General features: G+C 36.7%; 1 protein-coding gene across 8 annotated transcripts in view; it reads right to left on the reverse strand.

The window, feature by feature from the left end:
* The window catches only part of FGFR2 (fibroblast growth factor receptor 2), a 117871-nt gene that overhangs the window by 54710 nt on the left and 37735 nt on the right, over nucleotides 1-25426 (reverse strand). For all 8 annotated transcript variants that reach the window (XM_027839807.1, XM_027839806.1, XM_027839804.1 and 5 more), the window contains 2 exons: nucleotides 16321-16490; nucleotides 5476-5599 (listed from right to left, as the gene is read on the reverse strand). In XM_027839807.1, the coding sequence (XP_027695608.1) occupies nucleotides 5476-5599; nucleotides 16321-16490 (294 nt within the window). The remainder of the gene's footprint in view (nucleotides 1-5475; nucleotides 5600-16320; nucleotides 16491-25426) is intronic.

The raw sequence follows: 25426 nt of genomic DNA on the forward strand, positions 1-25426 counted from the left end.
GGGAGGGGAGGGGAGGGGAGGGAAGGGAAGGGAAGGGAAGGGAAGGGATGGTAAGACTGGAGACGGGAGAGGAAGGGAAGGGAAGCCCTTAACTCCAAGTCAAAAGAACCTGCTAGTTACAACAAGCCTATGAAACAATTCACCAATTGCTCCTTGCAGTAACCTATGCTGATACCAAGGTAGGCAGGAGTACTTTTTTTCTCATGTTTGTGAAGCAATCTCAGCCAGTTTAACACAGCAGTCAAAATGAAAAAGAAAAAAGGTTGTGGTGTAGTAGACAGAACATTGGACAGAGACTCTGGAATCCTGTGTCCTCATCCTGCTCTGCTATTATGTAGCTTGTGTGATGTTTCCTTAGCTATGGAATAAGAAGGTGGGATTAGATCTTCTAAATCCCTTGAAGTCTTAAAATGTTATCAATGTGTCTTAAAGAGTCAAATCCATCTTGAATTAGTAATAACATAGTATTATGATACAATAGAATTATAATATAATATAACATAACATAATATAAATTGAAGTTGGAGATAACCAGAAGCAGTATGGACTTTCAAGGATGAACATACATTTTTCACTAAGAAAATCCAAGTAACTAGGTGACATGATAGGACAAAACCTGGGAGCAAGAAGGCATCTGCACTGAAGTCACTAGGAGCCAGATATGTACTACACAGTGCCCCGCACTGGGGATACAAAGGAACACAGGTCATGGTCCATAGCCTGGAAGAGATTCTAATCTAGTAAGAGGGAAAATAAAGATGCTTGTAAATAACTATAATACAACCCACAAATATGAGATCCAGTTGATCTTATTGTGGCTCCTTTGATTGAATCTAACAATTGCTCTAAAACTTTCTTGCAAAACTTACATGAGCACAGAATTTTAGAGTGCAAATAGATCCCATTATCACCCAATCCATCTCACTGATTTTTTTTTTTAAATGGAAAGGAAAATGAGCCCTAAAGAGGTTAAATGATTTATTCAAGGTGTGGCTTAATGGATAGTGTGCTGACCTAGAATTCAGGAAGACCTGAGTTCAAGTCAGCCACCAACACTTACCAGCTGTGTAGTAAACTTGACAAGTCACTTACCCCTTATTTGCCTCAGTTTCCTTATCTGTAAAATGGGGATAATAATAGCACCTACCTCCCAGGGTTTTTATGAGTTTCAAATGAGATAAAAATTATAAAGAACATGGCACAGTGCCTGGCACACAGTAAAGGACTGTATGTTAGCTATAATAGTAATAAATATTATTAGTATTGTTATTATTACTGCTAAGTTAGTGGCAAAAACCAACAACCTAGAACTCAGGCTTCCTGACTCTTGGTACAGTGTTTCACTAGACTGTATAATACATTGGCTATCTGGTTAAAGGAATGGCCTGCCACTTCAGGATATAATTATTTCTGAGAACTTCTAAATTACCATAATTTCTAAAACCTGGAGTCTCACAATAATTTCCTTTTCTAAGAAAATGGCTGAAGATAGTGATGGTGTCCATTTTAATGAAGCTCAAGTGAGACTGTTAAAAATAATTCCTACAAACTGATCCCTTGTTCTCAACAATGACAGGCTGTTTAATTCCAGGACAGGAGAATGTCACTTAAATTACACAGCTTTTACAGTATAGTGCTGATGGAAATGCTTTTCCAAAGAAGAATTTCAATAAAAAGATCTCACCCATTCTGATGGCACATGATAACTGAAGAGCAAAGCTGAGTATCATAGCAACAAAAACAAAACTTAAGGACCATGGCTGAAAATGGGCTGTCATTTTCACTGGGAAAGGGCCTTGACCCTCTGTGAGACAGAGAGGTAGCTGAAAAAGCCATCCCAACATGGGGATGTATTAAATTTGGGTTCTATCCACATGGGCAGAGGGGACCACTGGTAATTGGCCATTTGAACTTGAATCCTTTTTGTTCCCACTTGCTGAGATACTCAGATGACTGCCTGCCAATTTTGAAAGTCTAGATGAGAATATTTAGCTGACTCAATCCTTATTTTATTAGTGCCTCTCAAAGCAATTACTAGGGTTTTGAGTAAAGAGGAGAGTATTTCACACCTCCATCTTTACTGAAAACATCTTATACTCCAGTGACATTTGGCTTCTACATGTAAAGAAGGTTCAAGGTTTGGAAAATTATTTGAGTTGAGCTTTAATGGATATTCCCAACCAGCATTGTGTCATTATTGGCCCATGTTTAGCTGGGACATCTCCCAAGTTTGTGACATCATCAGACCTTTCTCTACTTTACTCCATAGACTCACAACCCTCTACATTACACAGACAGAATTATGCCACAGAATCACATGCTCTTTTCAACAAGACAGATTGCTGTGGATTAACTCTGAAGTGAACGACCCCATTATTCAGCAGCCCAAATCAAATACAAATCCTAAAACAAGAAGAAATTTCTCAGCATATCATGAAACAGCTGCCAGAATTTTATGAAGAAAGAGGGGGAAAAAACCCTTTTGAACATTTTACAAAATAATTCAACCTAAAACTTGGCTATGAAGTTTACACAATGGCTGGAGTGCACAGGAAAATGTTAACTGGTAACTCCCACAAATAGCCCTGATTTCAATTAACCAAGGACTGGCAGGTTCATGAGAAAGCACAGTTTTGAAGAGTTGCTGTCCTATGAATATTTGGCTCCCAAGATAGAATTCAATTTTTTAAAATGGTTAGTTATTACATACTACCTATGAACTTAATTTACATGAGAAATAAACACTTGATTTTCACACCCCAGCATATGTTAGTAAAATCCTAAGTGGTATAATTACCAAATTTTCTAATTATTTATTTATTTTCCTTTATTCTTCATGCCAAAATAAGCTCTAAGTCATTTGCCCTGGGGTAACCTAATTAAATGGTGGTTGCTCCTCTTTCAATTTGTCAAAATTAAACATCAATAAGCCAAGCGCTGCACAGATCTCTGGGGGGAAAAACCTGTCTTTCAAAAATTTGCTCCCTTATTAAACCTAAATGGTCAAAATCAGGTGAAAACATGTGACATTTCACATTAAGTCTCAGAGCAGCTAAAAAGAAAAAAAAACTAACTGGGGTAAATCTAGCCCACCTATTCCCCTTTTTTTAACTAATACAAACCACAGATAAGACTTCCACATGATGAAACTCATGTATGTGTATGTGTTGGGGTGGGGGTGGGAGGTCAGAATACAACTGGAGAACATTTTGTATTGATGCATTATCCACTCTGCAAACACCAGCCACATCTGTCTGACCATAGAAACCAACACCATACCCTATAATTTGGCTTCAATTCATCAAATAAATGGTAACAGTCGGTTTCTAGGCCTTGGCCATTGGAAAGGATTTTCTGGTGTGTCCAAAGCTATGGCAACAGGGTCAAACCATTCTTTCAGTTTAGTTTTCCAATTAGTCTCTGATCACAAGGTCCCAGTATTCTATGAGGTGGGCTTTCCAAATAGCAGGGGGTGTACTTTGGATTATTTACTATGGGATCACTCCATGGATAGTTAAGTTTAGCAAATATTTATCAATTGCCTACTGCTGAGCATGGTTAAAAAAACAAAATCCTCAACAAGGCATAACCCACTAGCCAGAACCCAAAAACAGTAAAACATTTTTCTTTCTCTGAAGCAAACAGAAGACAAACTGCTATCTTGATTTTAATTGTAAAACAACCATCAAATTCTAAAAAGTTTCTTTGTTATTAATGGAAGCCCAATCTCCTATACCTCTGTTAATTAGAATGATGTTTATGGGTTATTCAAGATGAAACCAATTGCTAGACTTTTCTTTTCAAGAGAGAAACTCATCATACATTTTAGAATCAATTTAATTTTCATAATTTTCAACAACAGCTAAAATGAAGTAATTTCTGTTTAATCCTCATTTAACCTGCAAGGTCTCTTCATCGGAATTATTCCACAAGGATTTCAATTAATGAGAGGCAGATGGATTGGGTAACTGTATATGTACCCTACCTCTGACTCTTAATAGCTATGCAATTATAGGTAAGTTAGTCAATCTCTCTGAGATTCACTTTTCTCATATGTAACTTGGGGATAATAATGCCCATAGTCTCTACCTCACAGGATGGTTGTGAAGTTCACATGGGATAATGTACATAAAGGGCTTTGCAAACTTTAAAATACAAGATAAATATCAGTTAATATTATTACCAAAGTTTTTGTGAACCATACTATGGTCTATGGTACCAACATATAAAAAGTGGTTCTTCACTTCAAGCAAATTGCTAGTGTAAGTAGTTGGGGAAAAGAAATGCAAATACTTAATAAAGCAACCTAAGAATTTGAGCATTTGAGAATTTGCATACTAGCATTGCCTATAAGTCCATACTTCAACCTTCCGGCCTATTTCTAACAAGCTTTGAGTCTTCCAACAAGATGAGGCAATTATGTCCATTCATGGAAAACACTGTTTACTATCAGAGCAGATTCTGTGAAGTGATATGGGCAGTGACCAGGAATCAAGAGCTATATGTGTGAGTGGCAGCTCTGCACTCATTGGCTGAGACACTCACCTTCTGGAACAAATTTCCTCATCTATAGAATGAAGAAGTTGAACAAGACTTTGTCTAAGGTTCCTAGCAGGTCTAAATGAGCAAACCCTAGCTACTTCCTTCTGATGGTAGGTAAGACTACCAACCATGTTCTAAAATCGTTTTAGTCCTAGAGCTACTGAAGGGAATTTCGGTGGCAACCTCATCCATCAGCTGTTACCACAGTATCTTCCCTTTACTCAAACACAGGTGATATTTCCTTCTGTGGTTTTTTTTTATTCTATCACTGTGGACTGTACTCCTTATTTCTGTATTATTCCTGACATCCAGTAACATTTATCTAACTAATATCCATTTCCAAACTGTCAGTACCTTTTACTCGACACTCACCTTACACTAGATAACATATGGGAACTAAGAATCATCCATGTGGCACATAAAACCTGACTAATCTGGGAATAAGGAATTGTCTAAAAAATCAAAGATATTGTATTTGGAAGTAGTAAAAACTAATCATCTCTCTTTAAGCCATATATAAAACTAGGCAACCTTTATACTTTTAAATTAGTCAAACTAGATAAAATGAAAGGCTCCATATACACTAAAATATTTATGTCAGCACTTTCTTGTGGTAGCCAAGACCTGGAAACGAAGTAGATGTCTATTGATTGGGAAATATCTAAATAAATTGTGATAAGTGAATGTAATGGAATATTGCTGTGCTAAAAGAAACAATGAACATGATCACACCAAGAAGCATGGAAAGAGTTCTATGAACTGATACAAAGTAAAATGTGCAGAGCCAAGGACTGTAACAATGTAAATGGAGAAAACAACAAACTTAAAAACAATTGAAAATTAATCTTGAAAGATAATAAAGAAACAGCTTGGCCTCAAAGAAGAAATAAAAGAATGATGTAGAGTTATTCATTCAGGTGGTATTGTACTTACCAACAACATCAAGATGGTATGTGTGGTTGATGGATCCATATTCATTTTCAACGACACACGTATAATTCCCTTTGTCAGATGGAACCACACTCTCCATGATAAGACTCCAGTGCTGGTTTCGTACCTAAAATAATGACAACAAAATTATTAAAATTCTTAGTATTGGACAATATACAATAGGGAAGAAGAAAGGAAGGAAGAGAAGGAAGGAGGGAGATACGGAGGACTTAAATGCTATGTTTATTTTCGAATCAAGTGTACAGAAATGTGGCAGTTAAAGGATAATCATTAGCACGATTAACAAGTGTTCACTGGTAACTGACATGACTTTAGAATCATTCTATCATTCAATGACTCAGAGCCACAAAAGAGGCAGGCATTTTAACTCATGTAAATGTTTCATGATTAATCCAAAGGGCATGTGTCTAGGGTGCCAAGAACAGATAGTTGGCAGATTTACAATGCAGAATGGTAAAATAGGCTCATAGATTATGCACCAGATAAATATGGTATGATAGAGCCTGACCATAATAGATATGGACCAAATTCTACAACCTAATCTCACATTAAAATGATCAATAAATGTGGGCCACTACTGCTATTGTTATCATTATTAGTCCCTCTCATGTATTTCACACCAAATTTTCATTAACTTGCAATTTCTAGCCGGGGGGGGGGGGGGGGGTTTGCTCATACATTCCTTCTATTAAGAATGTTCATCACTTGACTTTTGCATATCTTTCCAGTCCCATCTCAAATGTCATCTTCTTCGTGATGACTTCTCTATGTCCCCTAAGACTAAAGGGATCTGCTCCTTCTCTAAATTCCCTTAGCACCCTAGTTCCCTCTTACTGGACTTTCCCATTTTGGTTCTCACATTATACTTACCATACCTAATTCACCTGTAGGTGAAAGCCTATAAATGCCAAGAGGTTTGGGATTGCAAGATAGAAACAGTAAGAGAAGGACATAGATAGCATATAATAGGCATTTTGCCTACTATTGCACATAGTACATTGCACATAGTAGGCATGTAATAAATATTTGCTGAATGAATAAAATAACAAATTAATAACTAAACATTCTGACTCTTTTATCCTTATTATGTCATTGGGATCTAAATGACAGCTCCCTTCAGGTCTAGATACCTTGGACTTAGGCCCCAGATTATGCTCAACAGTTCTTAGCTTTACTGCAGGATCTCTTCAGGGATTGTCCTTACACATCCTGAGGTCACCAACAATTACACTTTAACCAATCATTGTTGACTTTCCTACTAACCATCTCAAACTTCCAAATGGCTTCTTTAAGACTCTGTAAAGCTTATTTGGAGAGTGAGTTTCACCCTATCCGCTAATGGAATATATTGAATTAAATTCACAAAATATTTTTTAGATATCTGTTATGTGCAAGAGATATCCTGAATTCCAAATATGAGAAAACTAAGACCTCAGGTACCTTAAGGTTCAAAAACATCTGCTTATATGCTCCCTAAGACATTATACAGACAAGAAGGTTAAGTTAAAATAAGTTATGAGGATTTCTATTCAAAACTTAAGGTGAAATAGCTGGAGGAATATTCAGTGTCCATAGCTGGGTAGTACCAATATAATAGTTAATTTGTAGGTTTAATTTTATACCAATCAATTAGTAAAGGTATGCTTCATAAAGCTAGGTATAATAATAATAAAATTCATTTAGAATAACAAAAGCTTTAGAATATCAAAGAAAATTGTGAAGAAAGGTAGGAATGAAGTGAGGATAGTAGGTCCAGACCTCAAACTACTTTACAAAGCAGCAGTCATCAAAGGCATTTGGTACTGGTTAAAAAAAAATAGAAAAGTGAATCAATGGAACAGAGTAGACCAAAGAGAATCAGAAATAATGGAACTCAAAAAACTGAAAATATATATTATTTAGGAAAAGACTCCCTATTGATAAGAACTGGACAATCTGGAAAACAGTGTGAGAGACATTAGGCCTAGACCAACACCTTACCCCATATTCTGTAAAAATTAAAAATAAATATGAATATGAATGATCACACCATAAAAAATTAAAGAGAAATATACCTTTTACATCTCTGAGTAAGAGATGAATTCTTAACCAATCAAGGGATAGTTCATATTTAAGGATAAAATTAAAATGTAAAGCTCTTGCACATACAAAGTTAATGCATTTAGGATAAGAAGGTAAGGGGGAAAAATCTTTGTATCAAGTACCTTTAATAAGAGTTAGTACTCAAGATATATGGACAAGGAACAGAAATATATGATCATAAAGCTATTCCTCCATAGACAAGTCAAAAGATATGAGCAAACAGTTCTCAAGAAAAGAATTTCATATTGTCAACAACCATAGGAAAGAAAGCTTCAAGTCATTAATAATAAGAGAGATGCAAATCAAAACAACCCTGAATTTTCACCCCCATCCACCCAATTTGCCAGCATATTGGCAACACAGACACATTAATGCATTGTTGGTGGAATTGTGAATTAGTACAATTCTAGAAATCAATTTGGAATTACAAAAATTAAGTGGCTAAAATGTTTATAACCTTTGACCCATATTACTAATCATATACCCCCCAGGAGGTGACTGATAAAATGAAAGACTCCATATACACCAGAATATTTATGTCAGCACTTTTTTTGTGGTAGCCAAGACCTTGAAACAAAGTAGATGTCTATTGATTGGGGAATGTCTAAACAAATTGTGATGAGCGAATGTAATGGAAGAAATAATGAACATGATCAACAATGAGCAGACAGCCAGGTGACACAGTGGATAGAGTGCTGGGCCTAGAGTCAGGAAGACTCATCTTACTGAGTTCAAATCTGGCCTCAGACACTTACTAGCTTGTGGCTCTGGACAAGTCACTTAATAAACAGATTTGCCTCAGTTTCCTTATCTGTAAAATGAGCTGGAGGAAGAAATGGCAAACCAATCCAGTATCTTGCCAAGAAAATCCCAAATGGGGTCATGAAGAGTCAGAAACAACTGAAACAACTCAACAACAACAACAACAACAACAAAAAACCCTGAGAAGCATGGAAGGACTTCTATGAACGGATGCAAAGTAAAATCTGCAGAGCCAAGGACTGCAACAGTGTAAATGAAAAGAACAACAACCACCAAATAAAACTGTATCTTGAAAGATAACAAAGAACAAGCTTAGCCTCAAAGAAGAGATAAAAGAAGCTATTTCTTTCCGCTATAGAGGTTGCGGAGGAGAAGAAGGTCACTAATGTTGAACACTGTGTATAAAGTTAAATTTACTGATGTATTAATTGATTTTGCTAAAAAAAAATTTTTCTTTTTAAAAAAATTCTTTGCTATAAAGTACAGTTCTCTGGGAAAGGGGAGCAGGAGAGATACAGCTCTGAAGGGTTTCAGAGACCAGAGTCAGAATTCTGCTCCCTGAAAGGGGTTCCCCCTAGCCTGCAGAGTCAACTGCACGAGGCATAGTTCAGTCATGAAGCCATAGGCGCTACATCACCAAGTCATGTAATCCATCATTTAGCCATGCCGTAAATATTCAGTTCTTTGAGCCCTCACTCAAATGTCACTCCCCTAAGCCTTTAATCATCCCTAGTGCCCTTCCCTGGACTCCATCCAAACTGTCAATGTCTTTCTTGTGCTTAGATCCAAATTTGGCATCATGTATTCCAAATGGAGTTGAACCCAAACTGTTAAGGGAGAGAATATTATTTTCCTCAGCCCAAGACACTAAACCTTGGCATATACAGCTTAGTAGATCATTGCCTTTTTTTAACATCAGAGCATATGGTACGCCTGCGTGTAGCCTGCTATCCATTATTACATCAAGCTCTCCCTGGGTGTGATTGCATTCCACGTGAGTCCCTCCCTCCTAAGACACACACACACACACACACACACACACACACACGCAGTTTATTTCCTAGAGTAGTATTGTGACAATTAATAAGTTAACATTCATACATTTCTTTTAAGATGATGAGCACATTTACAAAAACTAGATATTAATTTTTTTTGTAAGTAGTCAATACTACCTCCATGCAGTGTGATACTTTTCTCCTTTCAGTGACCCGATTTTTGATTCCTTGACCTATCATCAGTATCAATTTTAGTAAGCTATGGCATTTCCAAATGGATCCCCTTGTAAGTCCCAAACAATAATTATTATTCCTGTTAAGCAAGTATCACATTGGTCATTCCTTAAGGGCCCTAGAGAGTGGAGTTCTTATTAACTCATGAACATAGAAAAACAAAGGTATTTCAAAAACAAAAACATCTAAAACTACACTGCCCCAGTTGTGTGAACTCTTTCAACTTGAAGACAAAATATGTGGCTTAGGCAGGTTTTTCTAAATTCTTCTTCTTCCTTTTTTAGGTCTAAATTCCTTATGAAAGATAAGTAAGATACATTTTAAAACACCTCTGCATTTTAAAGCATTCTACAGGGAGGGGTTGCTGTTGGAGAAGCCTTCTGGCAGTCACTTCTTTGCTACAGGCCTTCACAACAGGCAGGCAGACTCCAGCAGGCCTTGAATCTACAGGAGTCCCCACTTGGTCCTCCCTACCCCCCTCCAAGCCTTAGGGCACCTTATCTTTATTCTTCATCAGCCTGAGGAACTGGACTGAGAAGCACAAGAATTTAAATAGTGCTCTCAAGAAGCTTGTTTGCAACGCGTTTTCATGCTGAAATTGAAAGAAAAAAAAAGAATTACTTCTGTCTTCTTAACCAAGCACAAATACAAAATTCTACAAACAAACTATAGCTTTTCAACTAAAATACAAAACCTAAGACAGAAGCAGGTTTTTCTAAATTCCTCTACTTATGCCCCTACGTCTGTTTCCCTTGGTCACACCAATGGGCCCTCCAGAGAAAAATAAGGTATATGCTTGAGCTAAGTCGGTATGAAAGGACCTGACAGTCACTTAATGGGCTCTGTTAAGAGAGTTAGTTAAATTCTGGGATAAATCAGTCCACCTCCCTGGGCCCCAGTTTTATCATCTGTACAATGAGGAGTTTGGATTCAAACTCCCTTTCAGCTTTTGATCTCTGATTCTATCTATGATCCTGTGAGGGGCTGGATTGGATGTTCCTCAGATTGGATCCCCTCTATATAACTATAGTACTATAACATCAAAGCACCTGGATGAAAAATCTGTGATTTAGTCAATCTTACGGTTACTTGGTCTACACAACATGAAATATTTTCGTGCTTCCAAATATCCAGATGTTTGGCAGTATATGGATAAGAACATTCAGATGACTATCACTTTTCACCTGGAGGTTTTCTAATTATGTTAGAGGTAACTTACTGTGTCTTAGGGCCGTGCTGTTAACATAAAACTGGAAGATTCCATACTTTTCTTTCTAACAGTCAGAATGGCAGAAACCAAGATATAATTCAACCCCTATCAGCACTAGAACAAATAAAGTATTATTGAGCTGACATTAATTCATAGTACTTCATTCATAAATAAGCTATTTTGTGGAAGGTTCTAGTTAAAACCCTTACAAATCTATAGAATAGGAATTACTCCCATTTTCAATGTGTTTAAAGGACCTGTACTTACAGTGTATAAAAGAGGGCTGGAACAAGGCAGCTTATCAAAACGTAGATGTGGAAACAGACGCAGGTTAATGCTTAAACAGTAAGACTGATAGCAGTGGGATTACTTTTTAGGAGGAATATAGAGACCTTGGCTCTGGGGATCCCTGACGCTCACGACTGACTGATGGAAACTCCTCATTCCATTTGGAAAACAACCCACCTCATTTCAAGAGGAACTGTGGATCACAAAATCACACAATACACCAGCGCTCTCTATAGAGAGCTAACTTCTCTTTCCTTTCTCAAAGACCCCTCTGTCTGCAGAAAGTGTGTGGCATTAACTTCTGAAAATAGGCATAGCCTTACACCTGTACAAAATTGTGCCATGTTAAACAAATGAGTGGAATTTATTTTTCTACTAATTGATTCACACCCTGATTTTTATTTAAGGTGGAGAAACTATCTTAAAATTTCACTCACCTCCCAGTTAATCCTAGGATTAATTGGGATCTGAAGTCACTGGGGGGGGGGGGGGAGCAAAAAGTTTGTCAAGGCTTATCACTAATGTTAATGGGAAAAGCAAAGACATCTTTTTAACTTCTCTTGTATCACAGACAGTTAGATGTATGATGATAACTGAAAGATGGAAAAAGCTGAAGAGAGTGTAGCATGTTAATGTGAGTCCTGATGATGATTTTTCCCCCCATAACTCTAGATTTATTATGTACTTTCCAATTCCAAATGAAATTTGCATTAGAAAGGTTTTAGAATAGTATTTCAATAACTTTAAAAATGCAGTTCAGATTAATCTGCCCACAAGGCAATAAATAGGGCTTAACTGTGATTAATAGGAAAAGATGGCATAATGACTAGATTTTCCTCTCTTGTGTCTGAAATAAATAGAGGAAAAAATTGTTTCTGGCTGTTTTATACTATTAAGGAATACCTCAAGTATTTTAACAAAGCATTTTTCAACCCTGGTTTAGGGGGACAGAACTAATATATAAGCATTACAGTTCAGCTATATGTAAGCCTTATTTATAGGTCATAACAGATTGTGTGTGTGTGTGTGTGTGTGTGTGTATTTAAGCATAATGAGAAGTTCTATGCTTGGGTGTGTACGAGAATCTTTTTCTCCCCTTTGTCTCAGGCATTTCCTAGCAGGATACTGGAAAGTAAGAAGGTTTAGTAACTCAACCAATTTCTTGATTTTCTGCTGTTACATTATAATCCATCATTCATGCATTTTTTTTTACAGAAGCCTAGAATCAAAGAATATAAGAGCTGAAAGAGACAGTTTTCTAGTCCAAACCATACCTGAATAAGAATCTATCCTAGAATATCTCAGAAAAGAGGTCATCCAGTCTCCATTCATATTGGGAATCTAACCACTAGAATTATCTCCAAAAATAAGGCTTTATATTGGAGATTTAAAATTTGCTGAGCTTTGAATATAATTATTCATATGATTGAAATCATCCAGTGTTAGAGCTGAAGAAGTTAGAGATCAGAGAAGTCTGGGACTTCTTAACCATTCTTGTTTCATGGATTCTTTTAGCTGGTGAAACCAAAAGATTCTTCAGAATAATGATTTTTTAAAAATTCACAATTCAAAGAAATGCTAAGTTTTAATTAAAGGTTAGTGAAAATAAGGATGGAATTTTTTTTCCCATACAAGTTCAGAGACCTCCCAGGCTAAAGACACTGATCTAGTCCAATGCCCTCATTTTACAAATGAGGAAACTGATACCCCAAGAGGTGAAATTTCCTCTATGTTACACAGTGTTGTCTAGGATTGACTAAAATGTCCATAGATAGCAATTCCTCAAGTCAACCACACCACTGCAAACCACCCACAGTCACATCTATAATCACATCTTTGTTGGTAGAACATGTAGTTCTAAATAATTTGTCTCTTAATCAAGGGTAGGTCTGTTTCCTTAGTCAACACAACTGAAACAAAAAGTATGTATATATGCATCTACTAGGTACTTTCAGTAAAATGAGGTTCCTGCTGTATTTCTGAACTAGGTTTTGTTTTGGGTTTGTTGTTTTTTTTCCCTTAGCTGGTCTCATTTTTCTAACATCTCAAAAGAAGTTGTAAATCAATGGACGGTGGCCAAGTTACCCCACTCATAAAAAGGTGGAAGGTGCTAGGCACAGCTGTGCTGCTAGTGCTCAACCAGAGTTTATGAAGTAAGCAAATTTATAAAGAAACACGCACAGAAACAACCAATGTTTCTTATGGAAACTTTCTAGAAGTTGCTTTCTGCAAATTTACATTTTGGAAAACTTGACACTTTCCTTCCTCATTAAAAGAAAATGGAAAAGAAAGAGCAACTGTGTGAGGAGACTGGGAAGTGAGCAGTTTATATATTATGTGATTTTTTTTTTTTTTGCTCTGTTCTGACATTCAGCCTGCTGATTTGAAGGAACCCTCAAGAATGAAAAATCCCAAGTTTTTCATGAGTGTGACCTCAGGCAAGTCACTTAACCACTATAAGCCTCAGTTTCCCTGTCTGTAAAATGAGGAAGCTGCCCTCACAGCCTCTAAGACCTTGTTCAGTTCAGATCCTAAGTATGTTTTTTCCTTAGGTGACATTTCTGGAAGAACATGTATTTAAAAGTCAATTTGGATTATGAAAAAAATAACGAAAAGATACCAATAAACAAGCAAAAACAGAGCTATGTCTAGAGGTAGGCAGTTACCCAGGACACAGTTCACAAGAAGACAGAACAAATCTCTTTTCATTTTCACCTTTTGTCAAATAACCTATTTTTAATTCTGCTCTCCATGGTACATAGGTATTTTGCTCCAGGTAAGTCAAATTATGTCATACAGTGAAGGCTCAAGGCTCCCTGTGAACAGTAAACAAACTTTGCCTGGAGTCTATCAATGCTTTGTCCTAGCCCTAGGTGGTGGTGACAACAGCCACTGGGAGCTCCATCAGAAAAAGGACAGCTGAGGAAATAGAAGCCAGAAGAATGTGTATCTACAAATTAGATGTTTTCTATATAGGTCTCAATAAATGAGAAAGAACCTTCTCCCCTATCAAGCAACTCAAGCATTAACTCTACAGCTGTCTCTATTGCTTTAACTACATTTATGACTTAGTTTAATAAGCTATTAGGAAGGATTATACTTTAAATAATACAGTTCTCTCGAAAGATGGGAACATTCTTTCCTATGGTCCAGAAACTATGGATTTTCAGGAACTTCTAATATCAGGTATCCAAACATAATTCCACTTGGCCTACAAGGCCCAGACAAATACCATCTCCTGTACAAAATGTCCTATGGTTACCTCTAGTTAGAAGTGCTCCCCTCCCTAGACCATGGCACTTCTCTTAGCCTTTTGTACTCTATTTTGTGACTGTCTTATTCCTTCTATAGACTGTAATTCTTCAGAAACAGGAATCATGTCTTATTCTTCTTGGAATCCCCCTTGGAACTTAACACAGAATTGTGCACATAGTAGGGATAGGAACTAGATCTGTGATTTCTTTGGTAGAAGGAACTCCTAAGGGAGGAAACTCACTTTACTAATACAGGTTGGCACCTTCTTGGCAACTTACAGTCTTAGGGCTTTATAGAGCACTCAAGGGTCACACAACCAATATATGTTAGAAGAGAGACTTGAACTCAAGTCTTCCTGACTTCAAGATCAGCTCTCTTTCTACTACACCATGCTGGCTCATGGTACTCATTCAATAAATACTCATAAGATCTGGTACTATGTTATGGAAATGCTTATTTTTATTCCATAAATTAAAAAAATACAATTTTTTAAAAATATCCACTGAATTGAAATTCCTTAATGTTTGCCAATACTGCCTGCTTAATGACCTTTGGATTCTCCTGCAACAAATATATTTGCTCTGTAATAACATCAGCTTGATCCACGCATGCCCTATCTTGCCTCTGTGCCCTCAAATTTAACTTACCCACTGCCTTTAACCAAAAGAAACTCTTAGAAAAAAAAACAGCTAAAGAAAGAGTTAAAAAGAAGCCCACAGAGAGCTGAAATCAACATTGTGATCCTGAAATAAAAAACACTTTGTTAGAACATAGTGGTGACATCCTTCTCCATAATTATCAGTGCCAATATCTAAACAAAATTCTTTTCTGCAAGGCCTTTTGGGTCAAATCAACCACTACTATCTGGCACCTAGGCTCAGACCCTGATTAACACACTTATGATTCAAATGCACCGTTAACATTTCAAATTGGCCCTATGTATCCATCTGAAAACACCTCAAATGAGAGGATCAACAAATTTTAATTACCCCAAACGAGTCATGGGATCAAACTTCATCTCACTCTTATTTGATTTCTTAAGAATCTCTAAAGATGGAAGACAAGCGTATTAACTCTGACTTCTCTGATACTTCCTAATAAGCTGGAAAACCTTCAGACTCAAATCCTTCCTCCTAACTCATCTACTATTCATAGTACAGGAATTGCTCTTGTATTTCTCAAATTCTGCTCCATGTTTCTGGTTTTATAGACTATAAACTGCATAGAAAACAGGCTCTCAACTTCTGACCTTTCTTTTACTAAACTCCTCATAAGGAACAATGGAAGTGGTGACTGTGTAGTCCAGGCTATAAACAATTAAAATCTCCATTTATTTTTGTTCTGTAATCCTACTTCTAGGTCCCAAGAATTTCTGAAAGCTGAATAAATCATTTTAAAATTTTGACATTTTACTAGGATTTAAAGTCTAGAGAGGTTTCACAAGAATTGGTGCTTTTTGTTATTATTATTATTATTTCTTTTTAAATCAGAGCTACTACTTTGTTAAGGCAACATGGTGAAGGGGAAAGCGTGCTGGACTGGGAGCCACGAAGAGCTGGGTTCAAATCCTACCTCTGACCTTAATCATTAATAAGGGTATGATCTCAGCCAAGTCACTTAACTCCATAGCTTCCTCATCTGCAAAATGTGTATAACAATATTTATAGTTCCTTCCTCATCTGACTGTTGTATACAGCAAATGAGATACATAGCATGTTTTGTAAATTTTACAGCACTATATGTCATCAATTACCATTATTCTCTTCAAGGAGAATAAACTAGAACCTTTTTTTGAGTCACTTAATCTCCCTGTTCTAACCCACTTCAATGCTTACGTACCCCCCAAAAGGGTCCTGAGCTTAGTCTGAAATTTTAATCAAAACAATAGTACTACAACTATTATTTCAATAATGATGAAAAATGATAGGGGTCATACTCATAGATACATATTTTTAATTGTTACCTGTGCAAAAGCTCAAATAAAAAACAAAGTTTAATTACCTTATATCCACCAATTCGATGCTCTTGCTTGAATTCTTTTCCATTCTTTAACCATCTCATACTTGGTACTGGATTTCCTCCAGCAGGACAACGAAATTTCACTGTGTTAGCTGCTGGGACAGCATGTAACCGTTTTTCCATCTTCTCTGTGTGGGTCCAATATGGTGCTCCTATTTCCAAAAATAACCACAAAACAAGATTCTTCATCAACTATACTGAAAACTCTCTAACAAAAAAAGAAAAGATGTAACTCACCTATAAATGGTTTAATATTTGTGAAACCTTTTTAAAATAAAAACTATTGTATGGCATTTACCTTAGGAAAAGATTTTCAAAAGTCTACTCAACACAACAAAAGAGAATCATTTCTAGGTAAGCATTTGGTTAAGCATCAAAAAACTTGTTTCCAGGCTTTATTTTTGCTTTTATTGCCAGAAAGACATTTTGAGTTCAAGTATCAATCAATCAAACAAACATCATATGCCAGCACTGTGCTAAATGCAGTAGATACAAAGGAAAAACAAAGAGTCCCTGCCCTCCAGAAGCTTATATTCTAATGGAAAAGATAACACGTACATAAGTTGATATTTTCAAGATATACAGAGAATAGATAAAAGGGGTGAAGGTACTAGTAGGTAGGAACAAGGAAATAGATACTTCAAGGGAGAAGGCAATAGTAACTAGGGGAACTAGGAAAGGGTTCTTGGAGAAGATAGCTTTCCAGCAAAGATTTGAAGGAAGTCAGGGATTTTAAGAGGCATAAGAATATTTTATATGACTTATGATTCATGTACAGTGATACTACATACATAATTGCAACTGAGATCTCTGAAAATATTTTATGTAACAACCCCTACTAAATACAAAATCAAAAGGTGATCAATTCATTCAACTTTCTGCTAAAGCCATTCCCTAAGTAACATATGATCAACCCACAAATTATTTTTGAAACCTCCAAAAACAGTAATAGCTTTTTGGTCAGGCAAACTTGGATGTTATTTTAATAAAAATAAAGGCATTTTAACCCAGAGTTTCCTTTTTCCAGTTATGAAACTGGGGCTAAGTCCTCCATGTCTACTAAGAAGAGACAGATTAAAAGTAGAGGATTTTATTCTAACTCCATTAAGTGTCCCCACCCCCATACCCATCATCACCAAATGGTTTTCACAGTGTTATCCCGAGGAACTGTGTGATAATGCAAGCACATGATGCTGCTTTTAATATTATCTTGTGCTGGTCTGTAACTTTCATTGTTACTTAACTTTTTATCTGTTAATATTTTGTCTAATGAATAGATATTGGTTCTTTGAAAGGAGGGTCCAAGACATACTTTCCTGTACCCCAAAGACCCTTCTCTTATTCACTGCTCTCTTCCTATGTCTCTGTCCTCCGACATTCATATTAGAGAACCAATAAATGTTTGTTATTGCTACTGAGAAAAACATGAATGATCCACAGTGCATATCACCCCAATTAGTAAGTGGGAGTCAGTTAAAGTCTGATATTAAATACACTGGGCCTTGCACAATGGCCATGACGGAGGCAGGTAAAGAGTTCCTTTCTAAATTATGTGTTGTTCTATATGGATGGTTGTGCAATGATTACCTGAGCATTCTTGCCATTCCTCTTCCTCAAGATTAGGAAAATGGAATCTTCAACATTTAAAATGCCCCTACTTCACCATTGCTCTTGAAATATGGTATAAATGTGAAGCTTTTACCTAAGTTATTTATATAGGTTATATATTTTCCTTTTATCTATTGATGCAAATACATTTGTGAACATTACATCCATCTCACCAGTTGTTTGTTTGGTTTTGTGGCACACAAAGGCAAATGACAGTTGAACTTTTTTTTTCCATTGAAAGCTCCTTGACTCTGGGTTTCAGATGTCCTATTGCTACTGCATATCTCAAGGGCTGATCAAAGGGCACTTAATTACTATTTATCACAAAGGCCCAGGGGCCTCAAGAGTACAATGAAGCAATCCCATTGATCAGTCATTTTAGGAACCTAATTGATTTTCTATTTATAAATCCTTCTTCATCTCTAGACCAATAAAGGCACCGATATTTGGAGGAGAGGCCATTGCAAGTATGAAATGGATAATTTTTACAAATTCGACAGTCTGAAAGAATGGTCTCAGTGCTATCATTTAAGTACATACAGAATCCTCTTTCTTGAATTAGTAAAATTCTCTCACCTCTATTCAGTTACTATGGAACTGCTCCTTCAGAAGGTTTGCTTACTAAGAACATACTTAAGCAGTACCCTGAACAAAATGTTCTGGAATCTTCAGTAAAAATGGCTAAATGCAGAATTTAACCAATGGAACCAAGCGTGATAATCTACTTCCTACTCATCATGCAAACTTTCTTCTCGATGTGTAAATCAGTTGTGCATGATCACTATAAATTGTGCTCAGAGCATACAGGCAAGGGATGTCTATATAGACCCTAGCAATTCATACCTTTGTGTTGGCACCCAAGGGATGATTTAAGGACCAGGTTGAAAGAATTCCTTTGGAACTCCTGGCAGGAAGCCATTGCCCTAGAGTAAAATTTCAAATACCATCTAAACTGTACCCATAAAATCTGTTCATGCAAAACAGACATTTATATGTATCCATTGCATATGTGTAACATACTCCGCTTATAACCTGAGAGACAGTAATATTTCTTGGGATGGCGGGGACACAAAACAAAATATGATCAAAGAAGCAGAAACAGTAATCAAAATGTTAACCTCCCCCCACAACTTGGAATTGATGACTCAATTTAAAGTGATAGCAAGCTAAGCCACTTGAGTTTCCCTAGGATGATAGATTTAGTATAGGAAGGGGCCTTTCAAGATGAGCTAGTCCAAAACCCTTATTTTACAGAGGGGAAAACTGGGACTCACAGAGGTCAAAAGACTTCCACCCCAACCTCACTCGGGCCAATAAAACACTTTTTAGTCAAAAGATCTGAGCTCAACAGCCACCAACCACGTCAGGGACATTAACTATAAACTCCTTTTCCTTTCCAAATCCAAACCCTGCATCTTTCCTTCTACACATGACTCTAAAGTGCCATGGAAACATGGAAACTCAAACCCTGAATTCTTGGTGATGTAGGTGCCTCACCAACTCACAATGCCAGAACCGTAATGCCAGTGTTCATTCATTTACCCAGATGTAGGCCCACGACAGTCAGATTCTGACCCACTGCACAGAGATTCCCCTAAATGTGATGCTCTCACCAGGAACATGCTAATCTATAAAAACTACGTGTTTTTCTGATGAGGTTTTCCCTCAGATGTCAAAGCTCACTGCTTTTTAGAAGTAAGATACCAAGAGAAAGGAAACATTTGATTATTTTTCAATGCCTTCTTCCTGAAATAAATCAAATTAATGTGGAATTTTTAGTACTCAAAGGGTCCAGAAAAATAATTGTGCATTAAGCTTAGCCCTGGTTTCCTTTCCTTCATTAGCAGCGTAATGCTCCACTATAAACTCTTTCATTCTTCAAATATTTATAGCAATTCTTGTAGTCAGTCCACACAAAAATCCAGGGGGCCCCCATTGAATTAAAGTACAGCTGGGAAGAAACAGAACAGATCCCTGAACTAGCTCCTTTTTGTAACTAAAGAAAATGGTTCACAACTAAGTCACAGGCACAGTGTAGTTAAGTGACTTTTTTGCTTTATGAAAAAGCAACTTGGTTTAAAAGTCAATGAATTATAAAAGCATCAACCATTTTCAATGATAGGTTAAAAAAAAGAAAAAAAAAGAAAAGAAAAATCTTCCACATAGTGGGTTCTGAAATATTGATTGATAACCCTGTTTAAAATGAAAATAGACCAAGAAAAAGGCAGTTTGTTTGAGATGAATCATATAAGCATCTTTTACAGTATTGCTTTCCCCAGGTTAACAGTACTTTAATAAGGAAAAGGTATTCTGAATTCATGGGAGAAAACATAGTATAAATTTACATCAATGATCTATGATCTCATCAGTGCAGAAATTCCCTCCTCCAGTACAGATCACAACCAGTCTATAAGGTAACTTAGTAAGTAATTTTTTTTTTAAGGTTCTTCAGAGAGGTTAAACATCTTGCCCATGAGCTGATCAGTGTCAGAGGTGACTTCAAGTCTGGCGTTCTGTCAACCATACCACACCATCTCCCCATATATTTGACAGGAATAAGGCCTAGGCTCGTGATTTCCTTAACAAAGGGAATGCAAAGAGGAGGCAGGAAAGTATATCATTTGTGACATCTTGCCTCCAAGAGTTGCCCAGAGCATTGAGATAGTAATGGACTTGCCCAAGGTCATACAGCCAATGTGTGTCAGAGGTGAAACTTTTGAACTTGGGTCTTCCCAGCTCCCAGGCTATTTCTCTCTCCACTAAACCATGCTGTCACTCACATAATATGAAATTTAAAATAAATGATAATTAGAAATCCAGTAGTTAAAAGTCATGTTCTCTTAACAATTAAAATAATAATGAAAAAGTTAAAGAAATAGTACACATAAAAGCAATTAATGTCCTTATCTATGGTAAGCCAGCTCATTGATATTTTTCACCTCAATAGAGATTTGTGACATTAGCTGTTTGTTTTTGGGTTCCAAAGTAAAATTCCTCCTAAAACAGCTTCTTAAATCCATGCATTTGGATACACCACAGGCCAAAACAGCCCCTGAAACGTAACAATTATATATAATAAAAACCTGACATTACATGGTTGGCCTATGATGCAAGGGTTGGTTCAGTCATCCAGCACCAGTTTTATACGTATTTTTTTCCTGACCTATAAAGTAAAACATGCACTTACACATAATAAGTGTATATGCCATTGTGACTGCCTCTGCAGTATACTCTTACACCTTCTTGGGCAATCCTGCATTTTACTATTTATATTCTACCCCGAGGGCACTCAGACTGTCTACTGGACTCAACAGAGTGGGGGGAGGGAAAAGGCCTAGCAGTTTATAGACAAAATGCAGGATCAGAGAATGTCAAGGTTGGGAAGGGCCACACGAATTTTCTATTCCAATACCCACATTTTACAGATGAAGTCCAGAAGGGCTAAAGTGAGATCCCACAAGTCTAGTAAGTTATAGAACTAGGACTAGGAAAATAACTAATGGGGGCTGCAGGAAGGAATGGACAGACCACTGGATGTGGGCACGTAGCCCAGCTCAGCTAACTGAGGGTCCTTGGGCAAGTCACTGAACCTCAAATTCCAGCACATAACACGATGCCTGGGACATAGCAGGGGCTTAATAAAAACCTGTTGATTGATTGATTGGTTTCTACTATAGAACAAAAAGGTCAGAAGAAATGATGTTTAATGTCTCTTCCAGTTTGAAATTCTATGCTCTCCTGACTGTCTGCCCAATACTCTTCCAACATTCCACGCTGCCCTTTGAACTCTCCCAGGGTAATTAAGTCAAAACTTACAGATTTATGTCTGCTGTAAGTCGGTGCCTGCCAACTCTTTTTCTTCAACTGATGCAAAACAAAAACAAAAACAAAAAGCCACAAATCTCCGATTCTGGATCAAGTTCTCAAACTCCCAGTAATATTACCACTGCTTCTGTGTTTGGCAAAATCCACAATTAAGCCATTTTTTAATTGTACCAATCAGTACTTGAAAACCCCTTGGTACTTAATGGTACTTAACTCACTCTTTGTGAGTTAGTCACACACTTTCAAGACACACCAGTTATCTTCTTATGTTTACAGGTCACCATACACTAAAAGCAGGAGGATGCAAGCACCCAGAACTTGCAATAGTGAGCTATAGCTTGTTTTAGAAGACTAGTTTTAAAATATCTTACTGACCAGGGAGGCGCGTGATTAAAGATGCATTAAAACTAATCAGCCAAATTTTGTCCCTGTGAAGTGTAATAAACTAACTTGCCCACTAATCTCCCCTAGGGACTTATCAATGTCTCTCTCCACAGGGGAAAATCTACAAATTATCTCTGCTGTGTGATTAGTCTCGAAGACTACAAAAAGAAAACTAACCCCTACTTGTTTACTTTAACTGCATCAGTGGGCTTTCTCATGAAACAGCAAGGCAAAATTTTAGTTATGCAACAAATTTCAAATAAACAACAGTGTACCATATTTTTAAAAGAAAAAGTCCTGTAGACATCACCAAAAAATTCATAGTTATAAATCTGGGTATATTTTCCTATCAAGTTAATATCCCAATTGGCAAAAAGTTGTCTGAATATGTTGTCTGAACAATCAATTGATTAACCAATGAAATACAACTGGTATCTAACAAACCCTTTCCCTGGTCTTTGTTGACTGATAGTAGCTGAAGTGACTTAGAAGTAAGCTAAAAATGAAAAACCAATATGTTCTCTTGCAATTGGTGGCACCCTAAAGAAGCTCAAAGGATTGGAATTTCAGTACTTGGAGAATAATTCCTTGGTGGTTAGGCAGCCAACTTTGGTTTCTGTCAGTTATGTCCTTCTAATCCTGGGACCCTTTGGAAATACTAATCACTTAAACAAAAACTGGAAGTAATAAAAGAAAAATCACTTTCAGGTAATCATGTGAAACAAACAAGGAAGAATGTTTCCTTGTTTGCTGATGGGTAACCTATTAAGACACCTAGCTCATGATAAAAGAGGAACATGTTTTTTTTTAGGAGTCATCCTTTCAAAAACTACAAAATGAACTCTGAACTTTCCAATCTCTTTAATGAGATATATTTTAGAAATCAGTAAAGAAATTGCAAGTTTGAGTCCAAAGGAATCTGTTCCACTGAAAAGCATATACAGTAATCATGATTTCCTGGCAGGAAAGATGGTAATGACATCACAGTATTATTCAGGAAGAGAGAAACAGAGAGAGCTAGTTAAGATATGAAGTCATAAACGATTGAACTGCTACAAAAAGACCTAAGAATGCCCTTAACATTTTCGGCTACAACTGATTTAAAAATAAATTGAGCAATCAATGCAACCTGTTCTACATTATGAACACAAATCTGAACATTGTTATTTCTGCAAAGAGGATAGACTTGCTGTCTTTGCGCCATCAGTCATAAATATCTCATCTGTTCAATTATAGTTTTCTGTAAGGATTGTTTAAATCATTCAAGACTATTGAACTTGTGTATATAATCAAAATCATCCCATCAAGAATTTGACCTTCGTTATGGGAAAGAGCAGGTTTCCATTAAAAGTACTGCTCCAATGTCTCATCATGGCACACAGATGATGCTCAATTCTTGACGATTACGCCAAAAGAACATTCGTTCTAACAGGTCCTCTAAAACAAGAAAAGCTTCACGTATAGAGCCAGTAGTGGACTATAAGACTATCACTCAAGCCTAAACTTACAGAGGTTCAGCACCACATGGCCTACTGATGAATGCTTTGGCCATGACAGTTCTCAGAAAAATTCCCTAATTCTCTAAGCCCACATCAACAAAATCACAGATCCCTGAAGAGATAAACATGACAATGGAGCCTAATTCAAAGACCAAGACCTTTTATTATTAAGGAATTGTCTTAATTAGCAAACATTAGTTCTGAAGCTGATTGTATAAATGTCTTATCAGGGAGTAGAGATAATTCAGGGTCCTTAAAGGCATTGCTAGCTTAACTCAAGCTCTGGAAGGTCCTATGAAAGCAGTAAGCCCTCAAGTATAAGCCTGGAAATGAATTACCATCCAAAGATCAGGCTAATTACAAAGCTCATCACCAGGCTCACTAGAGAGAAATGAATTTTTTGGCCACGGGACCTCAGAGAGATCATAAGCACTCTACTAAAGCCCCTATAACTTAGTAGAGATCTGCACTTGTGGAGGGAGATACCCCCACATCACTGAAATCAACCCTCACAAATTATAAACTTTTTTACATCATGAACTATTTCATTTTTTCCTTTGTCTCTCCAATGAGTGCTTAATAAATGCTTCCTGACTGATCTGTGAGATTTTTTAGTAAGTATTTGGTAAGTGTGCTTTTTAAATATTTTTGAAGACATCTGTAAAGATTATTTTAATAACAAACTCTTTTCTTCAATAATTATATTGCTATCACCACATCTGAACTCTGACAGCATAATCCTTGATGCAGCAAGTATGTTTTTAAAAGACATATTATTCTCTCTGAAAGAAACTCAGACTTTGAAATAAAATTCTACTAGGCAGGCATTTCTTATACTCAGTTGCCTTCTCTAATAATTAAACTATATTATACTAGATGGCCTTCTCTAATAATTAAACATCAAAATGACTTTAAATGGCTCTAACATGACAATAAGAGGGGAAAATATTACATAATATTTAAGCTTAAAGGTAAATTACTCAGTTTCAAATTCATCCACCAAAAAGAAAAGCATATGATTCTTTGATCAATTCCAAATCTTCACCATAAACAACAGTTTCACTGGCTTATTTCATCTATGCAGGAAAGAAAAACAAAACCGGGTGTATTTTCAAACAATCCAAAAATTTTCAAGAAGTCAATTTGGATGTATAAGTGTATCCTGGTGACCAAAAATGCAAAGAATGATGTCTTTTCTGTGGTTTTCATGATTAATCTGGCAATGCAATGGCCACTTAAGGCACTGAAAATCTGTTTTAATGGCAACATCCTTTTGCCAGTCTTGTCCATTATCCTTGCTATCACATTCCTTTGTCAGAGTAGCCTACAGCTGCTCAATCTCAAACACTTTAGGCTGCACCTGTGCACCTGTGAATCAGGCTGGGTTAATCACACTAGCAGATGGCGGGGGCCAAATAGTCAGCCAAAAACTTAGATCATCTTAAGTAGCACCTGAGGCACAAATCACGAGCAGTTACATACACCAGTGTCTAACTTACAGCTACCAAACACCAGTGCCCATCAACGAAGCAAGTCCATTTCACTTACATGTCCAGCAGTAACTTTCAGTAACATCCTATTTGCAGGAAAAAAAAAATAGTTCAATAGATACTGTGATGCAGGCCACTCTATTTAATAGAATTCTCTACTAACTAGGTCTTTTAGCATCAACTATATAATGATAATTGATGGTCATAATGATGACCTCAAGGAACTAAAAAATACTGACATGTCTCAAAAACTGATCAAAGATTGGTTCTATGTCCTCAGTA

This window comes from Vombatus ursinus, unplaced genomic scaffold (genome assembly GCF_900497805.2).
Source record: "Vombatus ursinus unplaced genomic scaffold, bare-nosed wombat genome assembly UNPS02014833.1, whole genome shotgun sequence".
NCBI lineage: Eukaryota > Metazoa > Chordata > Mammalia > Diprotodontia > Vombatidae > Vombatus > Vombatus ursinus.